Below are 18,697 nucleotides of genomic sequence, written 5' to 3' on the forward strand. Positions count from 1 at the left end.
CCACCAAAGTTCGGAGGAAAGGAGCGCACAGTGGATTCGGACTCTTTGAAATCACCCAGAAAGGCAGCAAAAAGCGCCGGGGCCAGCGGACAACCTTGCTTGACTCCTCTTTTGGGTGAAATTTCCTTTGACAGAGACCCTTGTTTATTCAGACGGACACTTAACGTGGTGTTGGAATGCAGTGCCATTATTGGATTCAGGATGGCATCTGGGCATTTCCAATTTTTTAACTTGTTCCACAAAAGCATTCTGTTCACTTTATCGAAAGCCTGCGAAAGGTCGATGAAGGCCGCATATACTGTCGGGGCCCCTTGTTTGATTTTCGCCTTCAAGATGTTGATTATCAAGATGTTTACCGACGTGCTTCCGTTCTTCTTGAAGCCAACCTGAAAGGGGTCTCTGCAGGGGGCCGAGAGCGCCCAGCGGCGGAAGCGGTCCAGCAGAAGAGAAGCAAATAGTTTTCCCAGGATATCCAGCAAAGCTATGGGTTCATCTCGACTTCCTTTTTTGAAGATTTATTTTTGCATTTGTGTAGCGTGCGCAAGCCCTCAGGGCGCTGTGGTGAACAGGTTACAAGAGGCCACATTAGGCCCAGAAGGCAGTTACAAGTTACATTGAAGCATTGATTACATAGTTGCTTATAGTCAGGGTAAAGAATAGACAGTCATATTGAAGCTTTGATAACATAGTTGCATATTGTCAGAGTCCAGTATAAATTGTAGGTAGATATTGCAGAGGAGCTAATTGAAAAGCCAGGTTTTGAAGCCTTTGCGGAAGGCCCAGTATGAGCCTTCTGATCTAAGATTGAGTGGGAGGGCGTTCCATTGCTTAGCTGCAATGACAGGGAAGCTTGAGCCACCTTTATTTGGCTTGTTTGAAGGTGGGTTGCACTAGTCTTTGTGCTTCGGGTGTTCTGACAGGCCTGGTTGATTGCGGTTTGGAAAATCTTTGGGACAGATATGGTGGCGCTGATTTGGAAATGCATCTATGTGTAGTGGTTAAGGTGTTGAAGAGAATTCTTTCCCAGATGGGGCATCCGATATGTGTTCGGTTTTGGGAATATTGAGGGCAGCTTTTAAGGCATTGTTTTGAATGACTTGCAGTTTTTTTAGATTGTGGGTTGTGGTGCCGGCGAATAGAGCATTACAGTAATCTAGTCTAGCGCCGGTCTTGAGGCGTTAAGAAGTTTTGTGGTGTATGCAGCTGAGGAGTCGATGGCGTTGACTTGTCGGCTGAATGCAAGCAATGCATCTAGATAGACTCCCAAGGTTTAACGACATACAGTGCAGGAGCTGCATACCAGCAGACAGGTGCAGAGTTGACCGATAGGGGCTCTACTGAGATGTGGGCCTCAGGAACCGTGTTGCCCGGAAGGTCCACAGTCATGTTGAAAGGGCCCTACAGGGCTGGTTCTCTGCCTGCTGCGCAGCACAAGCATCGTGCTGCAGGAAGAATGAAACGGCAGGCAGGATTCAGTTGGTATTGACTGACAAACTGGAAACGGCTTGTGCCTTTTATTGCGTGAGTCACATATTCACAGCTTGTGACATTAGCACGAGCCCTGGGAGGGACTCATTATCCTAAAAGAGGTGAGACACCACACTCCCCCTTTTCCATAACAAAACCACAGACATCACAACAAACCAGTAATGCTGGCTCCATTTGGGAGTCAATGGTTTGATCAAAGAATCAGACACTTGGATTTAAAGCAGTTGCAAACATGAAACATACACTTAGCATTCTGTACACGCTGAGGGTGATGGGGTGTTGCGGTTGACAGTAAGGGTTGGTGGACTGCTGGTGGCATGCTGGTAGTTCTGACACCTATTACGAGACCCTTTATTAATCTCGGGTGAGTGGAACTTCAACCACTGCTACTGGCACCATATAGAGCAGGCCAACAAAATGCAAGAGCACAGCTTCACATACACATTTTATCAGAGCCCCCTTTGAGCATATACATGCAAGCAGGCGCATAGCATCAACATGCATGTTACAGAGTCCACTTTAAGCATTATCAGAGCTGCAAAAGGCCAGTTCATAATTGCACAAGCATCAGTTCCGGACAGTTAAACTCACAGTTCAAAGGCCAGCAAAGCCACACCTGGGGGCACCAGGGGCCACATTGGTCTACTCCATGGATGATGAGGGCAGGTAGTGTCAGGCAACTAATTTCGCCCCCCCTTCCCGGCAGGGGCGGTAGGCACAAAAGGGCTCACAAGCACTTGTACAGAGCTGCAGGCCCTTTTCCCAAAACCTCTTTCAGCAGGCCACTGGTGACAGTGTGTGTAGATGAAGCGTAATCCTTCTTGGCAGCAACCTGAAAATCACCTGCTTAGCTGTTGAGGACTTTCAATAGGGAAAAGAGCAGCATAGCAAGTTAGAAGAGGAGCGAATTGGAGCTCTTCGTCCAGAAATGTGAAACTGTCCCCTTGGCACAGTGGCATTTGACCGTCTCCCAGATTGGCTGACTGCTCGCCTTGCCAACTATTCTGAATAAGCCATCTGCCATGGGATTTATGAAATAAGATCTGCCAAATCGCTTGTTTTTTTCCCCTCTTCCCACCTCCATGGGACCACCCTGCAGGATCGTGAGCACACGGTCAGATCATGGCCTGGGTGCACCCAGGACTTAACGATATACAACGCCGCAATTGCCCAGTAGGGGCACCAGCAGACAGGTGCAGAGTTGCCCGGCAAGTGCTATGCTGACAATGGGGCCTCGGGGACCGTGTTGCCCGGCAGGGCCACGGTCATGTTGAAAGGGCCTCTGCCTGCTACGCAGCGCCAGCATCGCGCTGCAGGAAGAACGACACAGCAGGCAGGAGTCAGTTGGTATTGACTGATGAGCCGGAAATGGCCTTTTATTGCGTGAGTCACATGGTCACAGCATGTGACATTAGCACAAGCACATTGTCTATTTAAGGCTATCTTGAGTAAGGACATTTAATTGTTTGTATCATCTTATATCGTCCTTCAATCTTTTCCCCTAGGGCTGCCACCCTTTTTAGAGAAACATGTTAACAGATTCTGAAGGGTCAGGCACCACTATCATAGCGGCCAAAGTGGTGCCATAACCCCCACCTCCCTCTTGCTAGTCTCAGTACATGCTTGTGGAGATGCAACTGCCACTTCAGAAACCCTTATACACCCTTCCTAGAAGTATAATCTCCCCCCATATGCCATAATGTCCCAGTTATTTTTTCTTGCCTGTAGGCAGGGATCCAGTGTGTTTAGTATGGCTACATGCTGCACCATTTCATCCTCTTGCTGCTGGGCTTCAAGGGACAACACTGTGTTCTCCCTTGTTGCACATGCCTTGCCAGATAGGCTGGTGCTTTGACAGAGGTAGGCGTGCCTCCCATTGTTGAGCGATGCGGCTTAGAAGAGTCAAAGCGGTCCCTGTGGCAGTCCCACTTGTATGGCAAAGGAAACTAATCTCTAAAAACAACTTCTCCAAAGACAATTTATGTTCGACCAAAAGAAAAGCCTTAAAAGATCTACAAACAAATACAATGTTTGTGATTAAACCTGCAGACAAGGGAGGGGGCATTGTCCTATGGAACAAAGATGCATATGATGAGGAGGCTCGGCTTCAACTATCAAATCAGAAATTCTACAAACAATTAAAAGGAGATCCGACACAAAGACTGAAAGAAGAAATATCAAGTTTGATGTCACATGCCCAAGAAGAAGGGTGGATAGACCATGACGAAAAAATGTTCCTTATCAAAAGCAACCCGACTATTCCGGCCTTTTACCTGTTGCCAAAAGTTCATAAGAATAGTGTAAAACCACCAGGGAGACGCATAGTCTCCGCCATAGATTCCATCTTGGAACCCTTATCCATATATGTTGATTGGTTCTTAAGACCTTACGTGTTGAACATGAAATCATACATAAAGGACACTACTAGTATGATTAACATTTTGGACAACATCCAGATCGAAAAAGACGATGTCTTAGTCACCTTGGATGTGGTGGCCCTATATACTAGTATTCCTCAAATAGAATGCCTGCAAGTTCTCGAACAGTACCTTAACCAACGGACTATGAACAGCAAAACTGTCCCCACTGCTTTCATTCTCGAATGCGCAAGATAGGCTTTAATGGAAAACTATTTCCTTTATGAAGAAGTATTTTACAATCAAAGACACGGTACCAGTATGTGGGCGACTTTCGCACCAGATATTGCAAATCTGTATATGGACACAATGGAAACAAATTCGATCTACAACTTTGAATAATCTGTATAAACAGAACATAAAAGCTTGGCACAGGTCCATAGATGACTGCTTTATGGTATGGAGAGACTCAGCCACTCGCCTAGAAGAATTTCACCAATGGCTTAATCGGTGCAACAGTAACATCAGTTTCACCATATTACAGGATACCATCAAGATCCCTTTTCTGGATTTAGAAATTAGAATACAAAATGATGGGACATTAACCACCAATCTCTTCAGAAAAGAGACAGATAAAAACACTCTTTTACGGTTTACAGTGTTGAAAAATTGGCACATCATCAAAACAGAAGATTTTGCCCCAGCACCACCCTGATTTGCTTTCAAAAGACAATACAACCTACGAGACAATTTAGTCCATAAATACCCAAAGATAAATACCAACACGGAAACACAACGAACACTTTGGGACCTGCCCCCTGTCACTGGGCATTTTAAATGTGGCAACTGCTCGGTGTGTTCCCTAACCAAGAATTTAAAACATATTACGCTAAAAGGGAAACCCTGGCATTTGAAAACGTTTACCAACTGTGCTTCACAATGGGTTGTGTATGCCATCCAGTGCCCTTGCCATCTGTTATATATTGGAAAAACCAAAAGACAAATTAAAACTCGCATTGGAGAACACAGATGTAATATCAGGAATCAAACTCCAAACAAACCACTGGTGGCTCATCACATACGTTTCAAACATAAACCATGTGAAATGTTCTGGTTCATCATCCAAGTAGTGCAAATATCAAAGAGAGGGGGTGACCGCGACTTGGCACTTTGCAAATGTGAACAGAAGTGGATATATGACCTTGATACTGTAAAGAATGGTTTGAACTCTGCAGTGGAATGGGGTATTTTCTTTTAAAATAACCTGTTTTTGAAGAACTCTTTCAAAAGATTTCCACTAAAAATATCGGCCTCGGAGCCAAACGTGGACAAATCCATGCTATTTCACTCATTCAATATGGCGGATGGAAGACAAAATAGTCCTTTTTTAGTGAACCTAGCACATCAACACGTGCCCACGTCATCAATGACCGACTGCAATACATAACAACAACGCAGGACTTTCAGAGGGAACGCCGGCATTTGTTACTATTCTGCACAATTTTTCTGTGAGTAAATCACTACTATACGAAATGAAATTCCACCTGCATATAACACAGGGCTGAAAGTAATAAACAGATACACTGTACAGAGGAATGTTTTTGAAATGCCAGATGATGATATGATTCACTCTTTAATGGCAAAGGTAAAACCAACATACTTTGCCGATGTCCAGCATCTAAGATCAACAAATGTTTTTCTGTCTTTTCTTCGTTCTTTGTCCAAATAGTACAGCCTTCTTTAGACCAGTGCTGTTTTCTAGATAATTTGAAGACAGGCATATATGTCCATTATTGAGAGAACCTCATTTCGATATTGCTTAACTGTCCAACATTCGGCCATTTAAATCTCCTTTTTTTGGGGGAAAATCCATGGTAAAGTAAGTGGCCTTTCAGCTGAATGGCTGGATAAAAAGCCACAATCTATTGGCAAAAACACAATCTGGTTTTAGAGAGGGATATAGCATTGAAACAACAATACTGCACTTTTTATATGTTGTGTTAAAAAGCAGAGATGAAGGCAGGGAATGCCTATTAGTTCTCGTAGATCTATCAGCAGAGTTTGATACGATCGACCATAAAACCCTTGCAATTCCGCATTGGTATAGGAGGAAAGGCTTTACATTGGTTCCGATCATTTCTTTTAGATTGTAAACAAATAATTTTAATGGATCAAAATCACGGACACTCTCCCTGCACCCTATGAAGTGCGACAGGGGTCAATTTTATCTCCAATTTAATTTATATATGGAACCATTAAGCGAAATTGAAAAGAAACACAATGTCGATGTTGTTGAGAAGGAGCTAGTGCCTTCCTTCATTACCAAGCGTTTTAGAATTGGGAAAGACTTTTGTTGGCTGCTTCTAGGCACTATAAGAGACCTGAGGGGAGGAGGAGCACTGAGAAATCTTTTTTCATGCAAATATAATCACAAACACAGACATGGGTGGGCACTAAAATAAGGCAGTTATTATTTAAATACAAGATGAAAATAACAATTAGTTGAATAAACTGGTAAATGTTAAATCCTATTTAGTTTTCTCAAAGCACGGTAGAAGCAGGATCTCTGCCAAAAGGAATGCGGCCTGCACTAAAAATGGACTACAGGCATTGCGGTGGTGTTCGCTAGCTCTGGCAGAGAAGCACGTAACTCAGCAGTTGTCTGCTGTCTGCCAAAAGCCCATGCATGCTAAAGGGAGATTTTAACATACTCATGCACAACATACCAAATTATGAAAATCTGGTTTAAAAGGGATTACAGGACCAGAAAAAAATATGAGGAGAATGAATGAGATATGGAGAGCATGATGGGAAAATGTTTTTATATATAAATGTTCAAGGTAGCAAAATGATGAAAAACATAAGCTACAGAGTATTCTTGCATAGGCTAGAAATATGTTAAGTAGCATGTCCTAAACGGAAATCCGACCATAAAGAGAGGAAGACTGGAGCGTCCTTTGCATGGAAGCAGGACGAGGCGGGGTAAAAGCCATGCCCGTATCCAGAGATGCCACTACAGCAAGTTAAGAGTATATAAGCTCCTGTCTGGCTCCAGTCTGGAGGAGCAAGGAACGGAAGAGGGACAGAGGGCTGTTCAGTGAGCAGAGTTCTTTGCCCTCATCCTCATTTCTGTAAATAATACATTTGTTATCCTTGCATGATAGACTCTTGGCCTTAGTTCCCTAGAGGGGCATACTTTATTCTGGTGTGGGTGTTATTAGGGGTACCTGTATAATTAAGGGGTACCCCTTAATTTGGGCTACCCTCACAGTGGCGATGACCCAACGTGATCTTAGTTTTGCCCCCGTGCTTTGCGAAGCCCTAGGCTAGTCGCCAGGAAAAAGCCACGCCCATCTATAGTGATCGGTCCCCTAAATGAAAAAATGCATGTATCCTGAGCCATTTTAGTAGGAGCCATTTTAAAAGAAATCCTCTCTGCTCTCTGAAGTGGGGTTTGGCTCCAGAAACAGAGGCCAGCTTCGTAACAGAGGAAAACTCAAGTGGAACGTGGAAGAGCGTGGAACAAACTACCCAGAGAAATCCGCAACATTAAAAGCCTCTCGGCTTTTCGGAAGGCTGTAAATACTTATTTGTTCTGTTAGCCCTCTGATAGGGTAAATTTGCTAAGTGACTCTCATAAAACCTAGTGGACCATTCATAGACAAATGTCAATTGAAACATCTGCACCCAGTCACGATTCAGTTCATTAGGTGCGCGTTACAAATGCTACAACACTATACACGCACATGTGAGTATACTCTTGCAAGTGATAGCAACATGGGAAAATGTATGTATGATAGTATGGTGATGTGGATGATGTACGAGGTCAATGGAATAGGACTTTTGGTGATGTATTATGGAATAGGACTTTTGGTGATGTGTTAAGGAATATATTGGATAGGATTTCTGGTCATGTGTTAAGGAGTACAGTGGATAGGAGGTGGGTTATATATTAAAATTGTCAAGTATTTTTGTTTTTCTACTTTTTATAATGGAAAAAAGGGAGCCTCTGCGTATAAAGACTTGCAAATAAGGGATCCTCCGCAATAATAGGTTGAGAAGGTAGTACCACACATTATTCCTTTATGACAATAAAAGCAATGGGATCCTCAGCATATTAAGTCAATTCTTTTTGTGTATTTTCTCTTGCTGTCTTTTGTGGTAAAGAAGGAAGGGGGTGTGTGTGTGTGTGTGTGTGTAATCAAAGTGGAAAAAATAAGGGCGGTGGGGGGAAAGTGGGTTGATCTGTATTTTTCTGTAACAAGTAGCAGCGTACATAGCATAGCATAGCAGTAGGGTCTTGTATTGTGACAGAATAAATAAGTACCACAAACAATGGATAGTAGAAACAAAGGAAGGGGGGATGTCCTGCTTCTGGCCAGAGCAGGGCTCCCATAACAGTAACATGCTAGAAAAAATGTCCATCTTTTTAGCAGCAAAATATAAGGTGAACAAGTTCCAAAAAAGAAGAGATTCTAGATCTCTGGTGATTATTTGAGGGTATGGAAGATCAGGAAGATGAAAAAGAGATCCAATGTAAGGGGATGTACCCCCTAACGCCTAAACCTACAGTAGGGTATAGGAACCCAGTCTATAAGCCTTCAGTGGTAGAGAGAGTGTCAACAACAGGATTAGCAACTAGGGTCGGGGGGGACTCAAGAGCTTTTGCACCTCCACCTAACCCATCCACAAGTGCTGACATGCCCGTTGCATCAGTGTTCCCAGAGGGTGCACAAGTTGACATAGACAACGAGTTAAGAGTATTGCGGGAAAGGTCAGTCAGGTTACAAGAATCAGTAATAAGGGTACTGGTGCAGAAAATGGGGGATTGGAAGTCAGGAGATGTTTTCTTTAGATTCAACCCTGGGGCAATAAGAAATGTTGTCATGATGCGTTACTATGTAATTTGGGTCTTGACTCCCAAAGCTTAAATATTTTGTAAGCGTGGAAGAAAGTGGCCATGCCCAAATTGGAAGAGTGGGTTAAAATCCCTGCTTTGCTGTTTAGCGTAAGTGTGTGATCCTGGGCAAATTTTGTAATCTCACCCTAACTTCAACTGCACAAATTGGAGAGTTTGTGAATGATTATGTGTACACCCTTACAATAGGGCAGTTTTAATAAGTGTAGGACCACACAGGTGTACGCTGCTGCTCCTCTGCTAGTAGTTCCAATAATGCAGCATGGAAATGCATTATTGCTGCACTGGCCCTCCTACAATCACGTAACACTGGATTTGACAGGCAAACAGTCTCACCAGCCAGTCGGTGCACCAGAAATTATAGTATAGCAGACTGTGGTAGAACCAACATTACATTTCTCCCCTGTTGCTCAAGTGGTTTGGGCCGTCCAGAGTACTGCCCCACACTCTGCAATGTCCTGTTATGCTATGTTATTGAGTCTTTCATTGCACACCATCTGCCATTTTGACACTTTCTAGGACCTTCAGGATCTGCAAGAAGTGGGTGTTTCAGACTTAAAGGAGAGAGTTAACTGATTGTAACATTGAGGCTGCACTAGAATAGTCTCATTACAAGTAATGAAGTTAAATGCCCCCACACAAGTAAGTTTCCCACCCCTCCACCGTCTCTGAAGTTAGTGCTTCTCCCAACATTTGAAGGGTTAGCCCCGTCTAAATTGTAGCCTAGGTGCACACCTGGATGTGTGCACTTGTACTTACAAGTTATTACAAGGCAGAATATTTTCTGCAAGTGTAATAAAATGGTTAAAGGCAATCTAGACAAGTTTGAGCTACAACTCTTTTTGTCTACGAGTCTGATTTTACGTATGCATTGGGTGATGTGGATACGTTTTACTCTCTTGCAGAGGAGAAAACTAATTTTTACTCTCTAATTTCAAAAATCATGCGTAAAATACTCCCACCTCAAAATCTTATCTGGAGCACTGGTGGCGGCCCTCTTTTACCTGGCTGGTCTCCTCTCTTCCTCCTTTGCTTCTCACCGCGGGGCGAGGAGGCTCCTCTCCTCCCGCTGGGGCAGCTCTCACCTTTACTGCTTGTCGGCTTTGCTTGCGGTAAAAGCTTTGACTCCTCCTCTGTCCCGAGTGGCCTCCCCATGTGGTCTTCACTCCGCTGACGTTCTTGACGGGGAGTTCGTTTGGGCCTCTCCCTCGGCTCTCGTTCTCAGTTTTGGCATATGGTTTCTATGCCCTCCATGCTCCGCTGGGGTCTCCCGTCCCTCTTTTCACCACAGTCAGTTGCCCAGGGTGCCTGGGGTGCTGTGCTCCCCTCCTGTGTGGTATGGTCTGTGCTAAATCCTGTGCCGTCTTGCCTCTCCTTATTTCGGCAGGCCTCGCTGTCACTGCTTACCAGTGCTTGCGGTCCACTTCCACCCTGTTTGCTGCAGTATTTCAGGGTCCTCGCGTCTTCTCACCCTTCCGAATGCCTTTTATTGCATATTTTTCCGATTGAATACGCTCTTTCTCATCGCTATTGAGCGGGAGCTGCACGTCTATGCAGCCATCTTTCCTGTGCCCCCTAGCTGACCCACCGACTTAGATTCTTTAATTTAGTGCTAGTGCACAATGGGTGATGATGAGGACTCAGTTAGGTTTAGTCGTAAGTTACAGGAAATGTGGAGAGTTGAGACAGGGGGGCAATGGGACCATTTGGTACCATTTTACTTTTTTTTATCATAAAGAGGGGATTACCAAAAGAGGTCCAGAAGGCACTAGATATAATTGTGGGAATTGAAGCCATAGGATGGGCAGAGATACAAAGTATAATAGTCCACCATCAAGAGTCATGTAACCCCTTGGATGCGTCCTCTACGTACAGAGCTCCATTGCTTCCCAGCTAGGTTTGAGATATATGAATCCCATGCATTCATAGTCCATGTGACCGCCAAAGCTTATGCATTGTTGCATCATCTGACCACATTATCTTTAGTTGGTATAATAGAAGGTATCAAACCTTTTTTTGTTAAACTCGCAAAACAGCTATTTTGTGGGCAGAGATAAAAAGCCCACTTTTTCTGATCTGTCCTAAATTTGTTTGACCTCTGCGGGTGTGCTTGTGCGACTAAGCCCATATTGTCTAAATATACTATGCATGTCTTCTGTTGACCCTATTTGTTTCATACTTTGTTCGACCGGCACTCTGAACAGCCAGGTCTGACTGTAAATTGAGCAATGAAATTTAGCATTTCTTCTGCTCCTGTTTATTTACTTTTCTGACCTGTCCAGTGAAAATGTACATTTGTGCAGCTGTTTTTCTGTTGCTTAAATACTTTGCGCAGTTAGTGGAATTTTTCTTTGAGGCAGGATGGGCTGTACCGGATGGTAACAATACGCACCTCAAGCGTACAAACCTAAGCAAAATGAGGGTTTTTGTTGAGAGCTATGGGCCTTTAGCACCTGGTACGGTCAGCCCTGTGTGGCTTTTTGCCATTGGCAACACGGTTAGCTGGTGCCTCCTCCTACAGGCTGCTCATAGATAATGAAGAGTTCTATATTTATGCAGACGTGTGTTCAGAGATTCTTGGCAGTTAGAAATGTGGCACTATAAAATCAACATTGTTAGTGTTGCATGTCTTTCATTTCAAGAAGTTACTATTCTTTTTTTTCTTTTTCTTTACAGGTCATCCAGATTCTAGGAGACAAGTTTCCATGCCAGTTAATTGCCAAAAAAATGGATTGTAAGTCGGACACAGCATTGGTAGTTTTCCTATTACGTGGTTTTATTATGTATATTTATGCCCCCATATACTTTGTGTAATTCAAGTTTCCTTGTAGGCACTGATATGCAAGGTTGTCTTTGGATTCTGAAATTATGCTGGTGTGAAACCAGGGCAGGAAATAATATTTTAATCTGATATTCAAATCTAATACCACAAACCAGCAAAGCACAGGGCGATTCTGATTTTTCACATGTCAAATTTTTCAAAATATAAGAACCTATTACATGTCAAGCCAAGTAAGACGATCCTCACCATATTCCAAATAGAAATAATGTAATAATAATTTAAAGTGAGCCATTTACCACCATGGTGGTCTCACCAAGTCTAGTCCTGTATAGGTTTTGTATCCACATGTGGATTACTATGCCTGGTCTGTGGAGGTGAATATAGAGAATGGGGAAGAAGGATTAGAAAGGGCAAATGAAAGTAAATGGCAAATAGAGAGGGAGCTTGGGTAGACCAGGAATATTGGGAAATGGTTGTCTGCTTGGTTGTCTGGGATCTTGCAGATGGTGGATCGAGAGAGTTATTGGTGAGGGAAAAGGATGATCACAGTGAGACAGTTGTTAATGTTTTTAATTTGTCTACTTATTTCATTAAGGTACAAGTGAATAGTATGTGGTTGCGTAATGGATGTGTTCAAGTTAATAATTTCAGTATAGGAGCTGTTTAAGATGTGGGATTGTATACATTAACCTAGATCCAACAACAAGGCTGCTAAGGGTGTGGGACTGCGATTGCTTATACTATGAACCAAAGATGATTAAAGAATTGCCTTTGTGCTCGGGTGAATGGGGATAGGGCAGTGGAGGGGAGAGAGAATGGAGGCTGGAAAGGTAATGTCCGCTGTAAGCAAACCTCCTTGGCAGCCAATGGGATATTGCCAGCGGAATCAAAGGCTAGTAAACCTGTTAATTCATGGCGCGGAATACAGAACTCCACTCATCATGACAGTTGAATAACAATTTATAAAAGTGATATAGGGCACAGTGAGCTAAAACCTAGACCAAAACTCAAAACGTGCCAAGGAGGTTCTGCAGACGTTGGTACTCTAAACATAGAGTATTACCTGGGACAATTAAAGACTCCAAGACCATATGTTATAGTTCACTACCTTTATTGGCGAATTTGCCACAAGAATAGTGAACTGAAATGAAAAATTGGATGTTCACAAAGACACAAAGTTCTGGATAGTTCTTTTTGAATGAGATTGAGCAAACTGTTTCTCTTTGTAGTCCCTTTCCTTGATCAGTGTCTCTTCCCCGGGATGCAGGTTCCTAGATCTCCTTGGCCTCTGAGGTAAATGTCCCAGTTTGTACAGAAAGGGTTTGCCTCACCCATCCTGGTGTTGCAAGCTTTAGGGCGACGCAAACCCTTCTTCCTAGTTTCTTTCCATGTCCAGTACTCCATGGCTCACTGTGTCATAAAGTCTCATAAACCGATGGGTCAGTGAATGTAGCTGATAGGGAGAAGTTTGTCCTGGCCTAGTCTTTCCCTTGGGATCCCTTTCTCCACCTCTCCTCACAGTCGCCAAGTCAACTCCCTGATTTTGTCTTGTTTCCCTTCCCACTGGTTGGCCCTTCCAAATATTGGACCTCTTTCTACACCACGGTCCTTCTTCCCCTCATGTCATCCCCTCTTCCTGTAATTGCTGTCCTTCTGATAGAATCCCACTGATATATCCCACATATTATCCCCTCTTAATTATCACAACCTGCCCCTCCTCTCACCCCGTAATGTTACCATCTCCTCCTTGATCCTTAGTTTCACACCTCCATCTGCTCTCCACCTTTCCTCAGACTCATCAGCCTCTGCTTCATCCACCATTCTCCAAATGTCAGCCTTCTTCAAACAGGGGCCACACCTTTACCTGTCCCAAGAAACTGGTAAACTTTAACCCACCCTTTGCCTATAACTGGAAGCTACCTATGTGCTTTATCCCATTTTATGTACTGCAGAATTACTGCCCCACCCATCTATGGGTTTGGTGGTGGGGTGGAGTAAAAGCCTCCTTCAAAATGCTGCATGTAATTTGGCCACCTTACCGCCCAAATGCAGCCATTTCGGCTCAAATACAGCCAGAGTCATTACTGCTGGTGGTAATTCTGCCAAAATCCCCTTGGAGTCATATGGACTACATTAATCGAACTAACACCGTCATACCACCACTTCTAATCTGGCTGTAATTCCGCCAGACTAAGTGGCGCTAACAGTAAATCGGTTTGGTGGTATTTCAGTGGTTTTACCACCAAAATACCCCCATACTTGTAATGAGACCCTTGCAGTTTTTAATATCTGTTCTCGGTCTTTCATACTTCGCTGTTTTACAGATAATAATTGAACCACACAACATTGATATAAAGAGTATATATTTTCAGTAATAATACTTTGTGGACAATGTGGATGTTTGCTGTACCTTCTTACCACCCATCTTTCCTCCTAAGAGTGAATCCAGATCACCTGGCCACGTTACCATTTCAATGGTTATGAGTAACTTGGTGGAAATCCTGCATATACACTAACAATTGGTCTTCCTAAATCCTCATCGGAGGACAATTGTGTGTTTCAATGTATTATTTGTACACAGTTTGCAAATGTACTTCCTTTATCTTGAAGAATTTGAAGAGAAATGTATTGAAACCAACCACCTATTTCACTCAGCAAGTTGTGCTTGGAACATGGAAGATAACAAAGCATATGAAAAAACATTAACCGCAGAAATATATGAACAATTACTTATAACGGTTCCTAATCCACAATTTTCAGCATTGCATGGCTATCTTTCTGGGTCCCTGTTACAGTGACCAACAGAACACGAGACAAGAAAACTACTTTCAACACCTTTCTCAATACAACACAGTGGATCGGGTGAGCTCATAAAGCATTGGACTTAAACCTAGGCTCCAGGGGTGATCTTATCTTAAAGGGTCAGAATGGATAATTAAACACTGTGAGGGCCTACCTAAAGCACTACCTGTCCTCATAAGGGTCCCCTAATCTAACACACAGAATCAGAGATATAGCACCTGCTCGCTTTTTAATATCTCCGTCCCAATTCTAAAGTGCTCAGCTTGCCTCTTGGCTGCAGAATTCACCTTGGATTTTCAACCTATGGCCGTGGCTCGGCTTCCTAGGCACCCTAAAATGATGGCTACTGTTAGGAAAGTTTTCTCTTTTAGCAACTGTTCCTCCATATTCTATCGCGTGCCCCCCCAATGTTTTGCTTTTATGTTTTTACCCCATTTCCTGACTTTTGTTGGGAAGTTGCTAATGCCTTCCTGCACCCCCATGCACTTTAGAATTAGGCAAGACTTCTTCTGACTGCTTCTAGGCACTACAAGGGACCGGGAGGGGAAGAGGGGCACTGGGAAAGCTCTTTCATACAAATATAATCATATACGTAGACATGGGCAGGCACTAAAAGAAGGCAGTTATTATTTAAATATAAGGTGCAAATAACTATTAGCTGAATAAATGTGTAAATGTTAAATCCTATGCAGCTCTAAAATTTCAAAGCACTGTAGAGGCAAACTCTCTCCCTGGAATAATGCAGCCTGTGCTAAAATTGGACTACGGGCTTTGTGGTGTTCATGCTACCATGAGCAAACAGTGACCAGCTGTCTGTCAAAAGCACATGCATGCTAACATAATTGTACATGCTCAATGCACAGCATGCAGAATTATGAAAACAAGGTTTAAAAGAAATTACAGGACCACATAAAAACATGAGTAGGATGAGTGGAGTATGGATAGAATTAATGAAAATTAGTTCAACAAGGGGACATGTATATATAATAGTATGGTGATATGGGCAATGGAATAGATTGAATATGACTTTTGGTGATGGGTTAAGGTATAGATTGGATAGGATTTCAGGTGATGTGTTAAGAAGTAGATTGGATAGGAGGTGGGTTATGTATTGAAATTGTTGCATGTTTTTGTTTTTCTACTTTTAATAATGGAAAAAGGGAGCCTCAGCGTATAATAAACTGAGAGGAAAGGGATCCTCAGTGTACAAAGACTGGGAAGTAAGGGATCCTCATCCATAATATGTTCAGAAGGTAGTAACATGCGTTATTCTTTTATGACGATAAAAGCGATGGGATCCTCAGCATATTAAAAAAGCTGGGAAGATGGTATATTACAAGGATATAAGGAAAGAAAGTAGTGGCTCGGTATAAGGAATGGGCCTGGATTTTAGTCAATTATTTGTGTACATTTTCGCCTACTATCGTTTGTGGTAAAAAGCTGTGTGTGTGTGTGTGTGTGTGTGTGTGTGAGATCAAAGTGGAATAAAAAGGGGTGGGGGAAAAAGTGGGTTGATCTGTATTGTTGTGTAACAAGCAGCAGCGTGAGCAGCATAGCAGTAAGGTTTTAAGTGAAGCATTAGGGACGTGCGCAACATGATGGGAGCAGAAACTCCAATAAAACACATGCATAGGGTCCTGCCACTGTATTGTGACAGGATAGATAAATATCACAAACAATGGGTAGCGTAAATAAAGGAAGGGGGTATGTCCTTCTCCTGGCCAGAGCCGGGCTCCCATAACAGAAACAAGCTAGAAAAAATGTCCATCTTTTTAGCAGCAAAATATAAGGGGAAACGATTCCAAAAAAGAAAAGAGATTCTAGATCTCTGGTGATTATTCGAGGATATGGAAGATCAGGAAGATGAAAAAGAGATCCAATGTAAGGGCATATACCCCGTAATACCTAAACCTGCAGTAGGGTATACAAATTCAGTCTATCAGCCTCCAGTGGTAGAGGGTGCCACCAACAGGATTATCAAGATTAGCAACTAAAGGGTTGGGGGGGACACAAGCTTTTGCACCTCCACCTCATATAACCCATCTACAAGCGCTGATATGCCTGTAGCATCAGTGTACCCAGGTGGTTCAAAATTAGATATAAACAATGAGTTCAGAGCGTTGTGGGAAAGGTTAGTCGGGTTACAAGAACCTGAAGAAGTATCTCCAGAAATAAAGGTACTGGTGCAGAAAATAGGGGATTGGAAGTCAGAAGGTTATTTGGTTAGATTCAACCCTCGGGCAATAAGAAATGTTTGTGTTGAAAAAGATGATGGGGAGAGGGTATGGACGGTCCTGGGACAAGAAGTAAAACAATCAAGCGAAAATGAATGGGAAGATCAAGGTGGCAGAAATGATGAAAAGGCAGGGCAATAAAGAGATCAAGGATAGAAGGCGGCGAGAAACCCTTTCCCGCCACAAGAGGCAGTGAGGAGGGACATGCTGTCAAGTACAATGGTGGTAGTACAAGATCAGAATATAATTTAAAAAAAAGGGGTAGAAAGCAAAATCGACATGCAGATGCCTCTTATACATAAAGGAGTAGGGATAACACAGTATGTGCCATGGCCTCAAATGGAAAAATAAAATTGGATTAAAGCTCTCCCCCAGCTTGTAGCTGGAGCTAGTAAATGGATCTTTGAATTTGAAAAACCAGCAGGGGTTGCCTTAGAACTAGGAGACCTTAAGAGTTTACTGGTCGCCATAGTTTGGGACCAGGCTTGGGACATATGGACAAGGGCTGGGTACCCTGGGGTAAGTCTTGCAGATAATGAACATGATGGAGCAGCCTTTAATGAGGTAAGGACAAGGGTATGGGATGCCATACGAAAAATTTACCCAGATACCCCTAACTTACATTCTTTAATGCAATGAACAATGGTGATGAGGACCCAGTTAGGTTTATTCTCAAGTTACAGGAAATGTGGAGAGTTGAGACAAGGGGGCAATGGGACCATTTGGTACAATTTTTCTATTTTATTGTAAAGAGGGGATCACCAAAAGAGGCCCAGAAGGCACTAGATAAAATTGTGGGAGTTGAAGCCAAAGGGTGGGCGAAAATACAAAGTATAATAGTCCACCATTGTAAGAGAATCAAGGAGCGGTACAGGGAGATAGCCCAGAAGCGGCAAACGGATGAGGCAAAACTAGTGGAAAAGAAACCAAATAAGGTTGTCGTCCAAGCACCAGTAAAGGCACTGGCTCAGGGGGAAAGGACAGGAGACACTCCACAAATAAATGTGGGGTGAAGGAGGACAGGGACAATGGGATGGGGTATGAACCCCCAGTGGCAGTATGAAGGAGCACCAAGGGGAAGAGGAGGATTTCGAGGAGCAAGTGCAGGAGGCTTTGGGGAGGTAGGGCCCCGGGGCGGAGGACCGGGAACATCACAGTGCTGGTAATGTGGGAAATGGGGGCATTTCACAAGGGAATGCAGGAACAGGCCTGGGATGGTACTTAATTATGGGCCATCACCTCCGGGGGAGGGATTCCTAGGGCCTCAAGGAATGGGACCAGAGCAATTTGGTCAAGGGGGTCACAATCGGTTCCCTTTTGGGGCTGACAGGCAAGGGCAACGTGGGCAACAACCACAGCAGGGTGAGGGAATACAGTTTAACAGCATGGCAGGGGGAACAGGCGCCCCATTCCAAGGAGTTACAATGGCGGGGGTGGCCCTTTTCCATTCATCGGGACAAATACATATTCTGATTAGGATAGCCCACAGACAACACACGTGTGTCCAATCCTACACACCCTGAAGAGGAGCCTTTGGTGGAGGCAGAAATAGGAAACAAGCAATTTATATTTATGGTAGATTGAGGTGCAACTAAATCATGGATTATGGAGGGGAACTTTCCATTATCAGGTGAAACTCTTTACACGCAGGGATTCTCTGGAACTATGTCTACTGTTCCATACACTGAGGAGCTGGATATAAAAGTGGGAGGGGAGGTAATATGAGCCCCCTTGTTATATTCAGAGAGTTCCCCTGTTTGCTTATCGGGTAGGGATCTGCTCAGTAAACTAAATCTAACTATAACATTCACAGATCAAGGGGTAGTGTGTTCCACTTCAGGCATGTGTGTAGCTCGAGCAATGGTAATAATCAATGCAATGGCAAGGGAGTCAGTAGTCCGTGGAGTTCCTGTGGTCCCGGGCATATTTGTCTATGGTATCAAGGTATTAGCAAAAGCAGTGCCTCAAATTGCAACAAAATGTTGGCTAGTGCCCACAGATTTTATTTTCCGACTCATGGTGCCACCCGAGATGGTGGCAGGGACAATATTGTCATTAGATTTGCAAGGACTAGTACTATCAAAGAGAAAGAAGTCCTGATTGGAACAGACCAGGA

At 43.5% G+C, this 18,697-nt stretch overlaps 1 protein-coding gene across 1 annotated transcript in view; it reads left to right on the forward strand.

Annotated features, from left to right (window-relative positions):
- Positions 1-18,697, forward strand: part of ITPA (inosine triphosphatase) — a 362,873-nt gene that overhangs the window by 2,033 nt on the left and 342,143 nt on the right. Inside the window, exon 2 of the mRNA XM_069641242.1 lies at positions 11,440-11,497. Within this exon, the coding sequence (XP_069497343.1) occupies positions 11,440-11,497 (58 nt within the window). The remainder of the gene's footprint in view (positions 1-11,439; positions 11,498-18,697) is intronic.

Source organism: Ambystoma mexicanum, chromosome 1q (genome assembly GCF_040938575.1).
Source record: "Ambystoma mexicanum isolate Mex_15411 chromosome 1q, UKY_AmexF1_1, whole genome shotgun sequence".
Classification (NCBI taxonomy): domain Eukaryota; kingdom Metazoa; phylum Chordata; class Amphibia; order Caudata; family Ambystomatidae; genus Ambystoma; species Ambystoma mexicanum.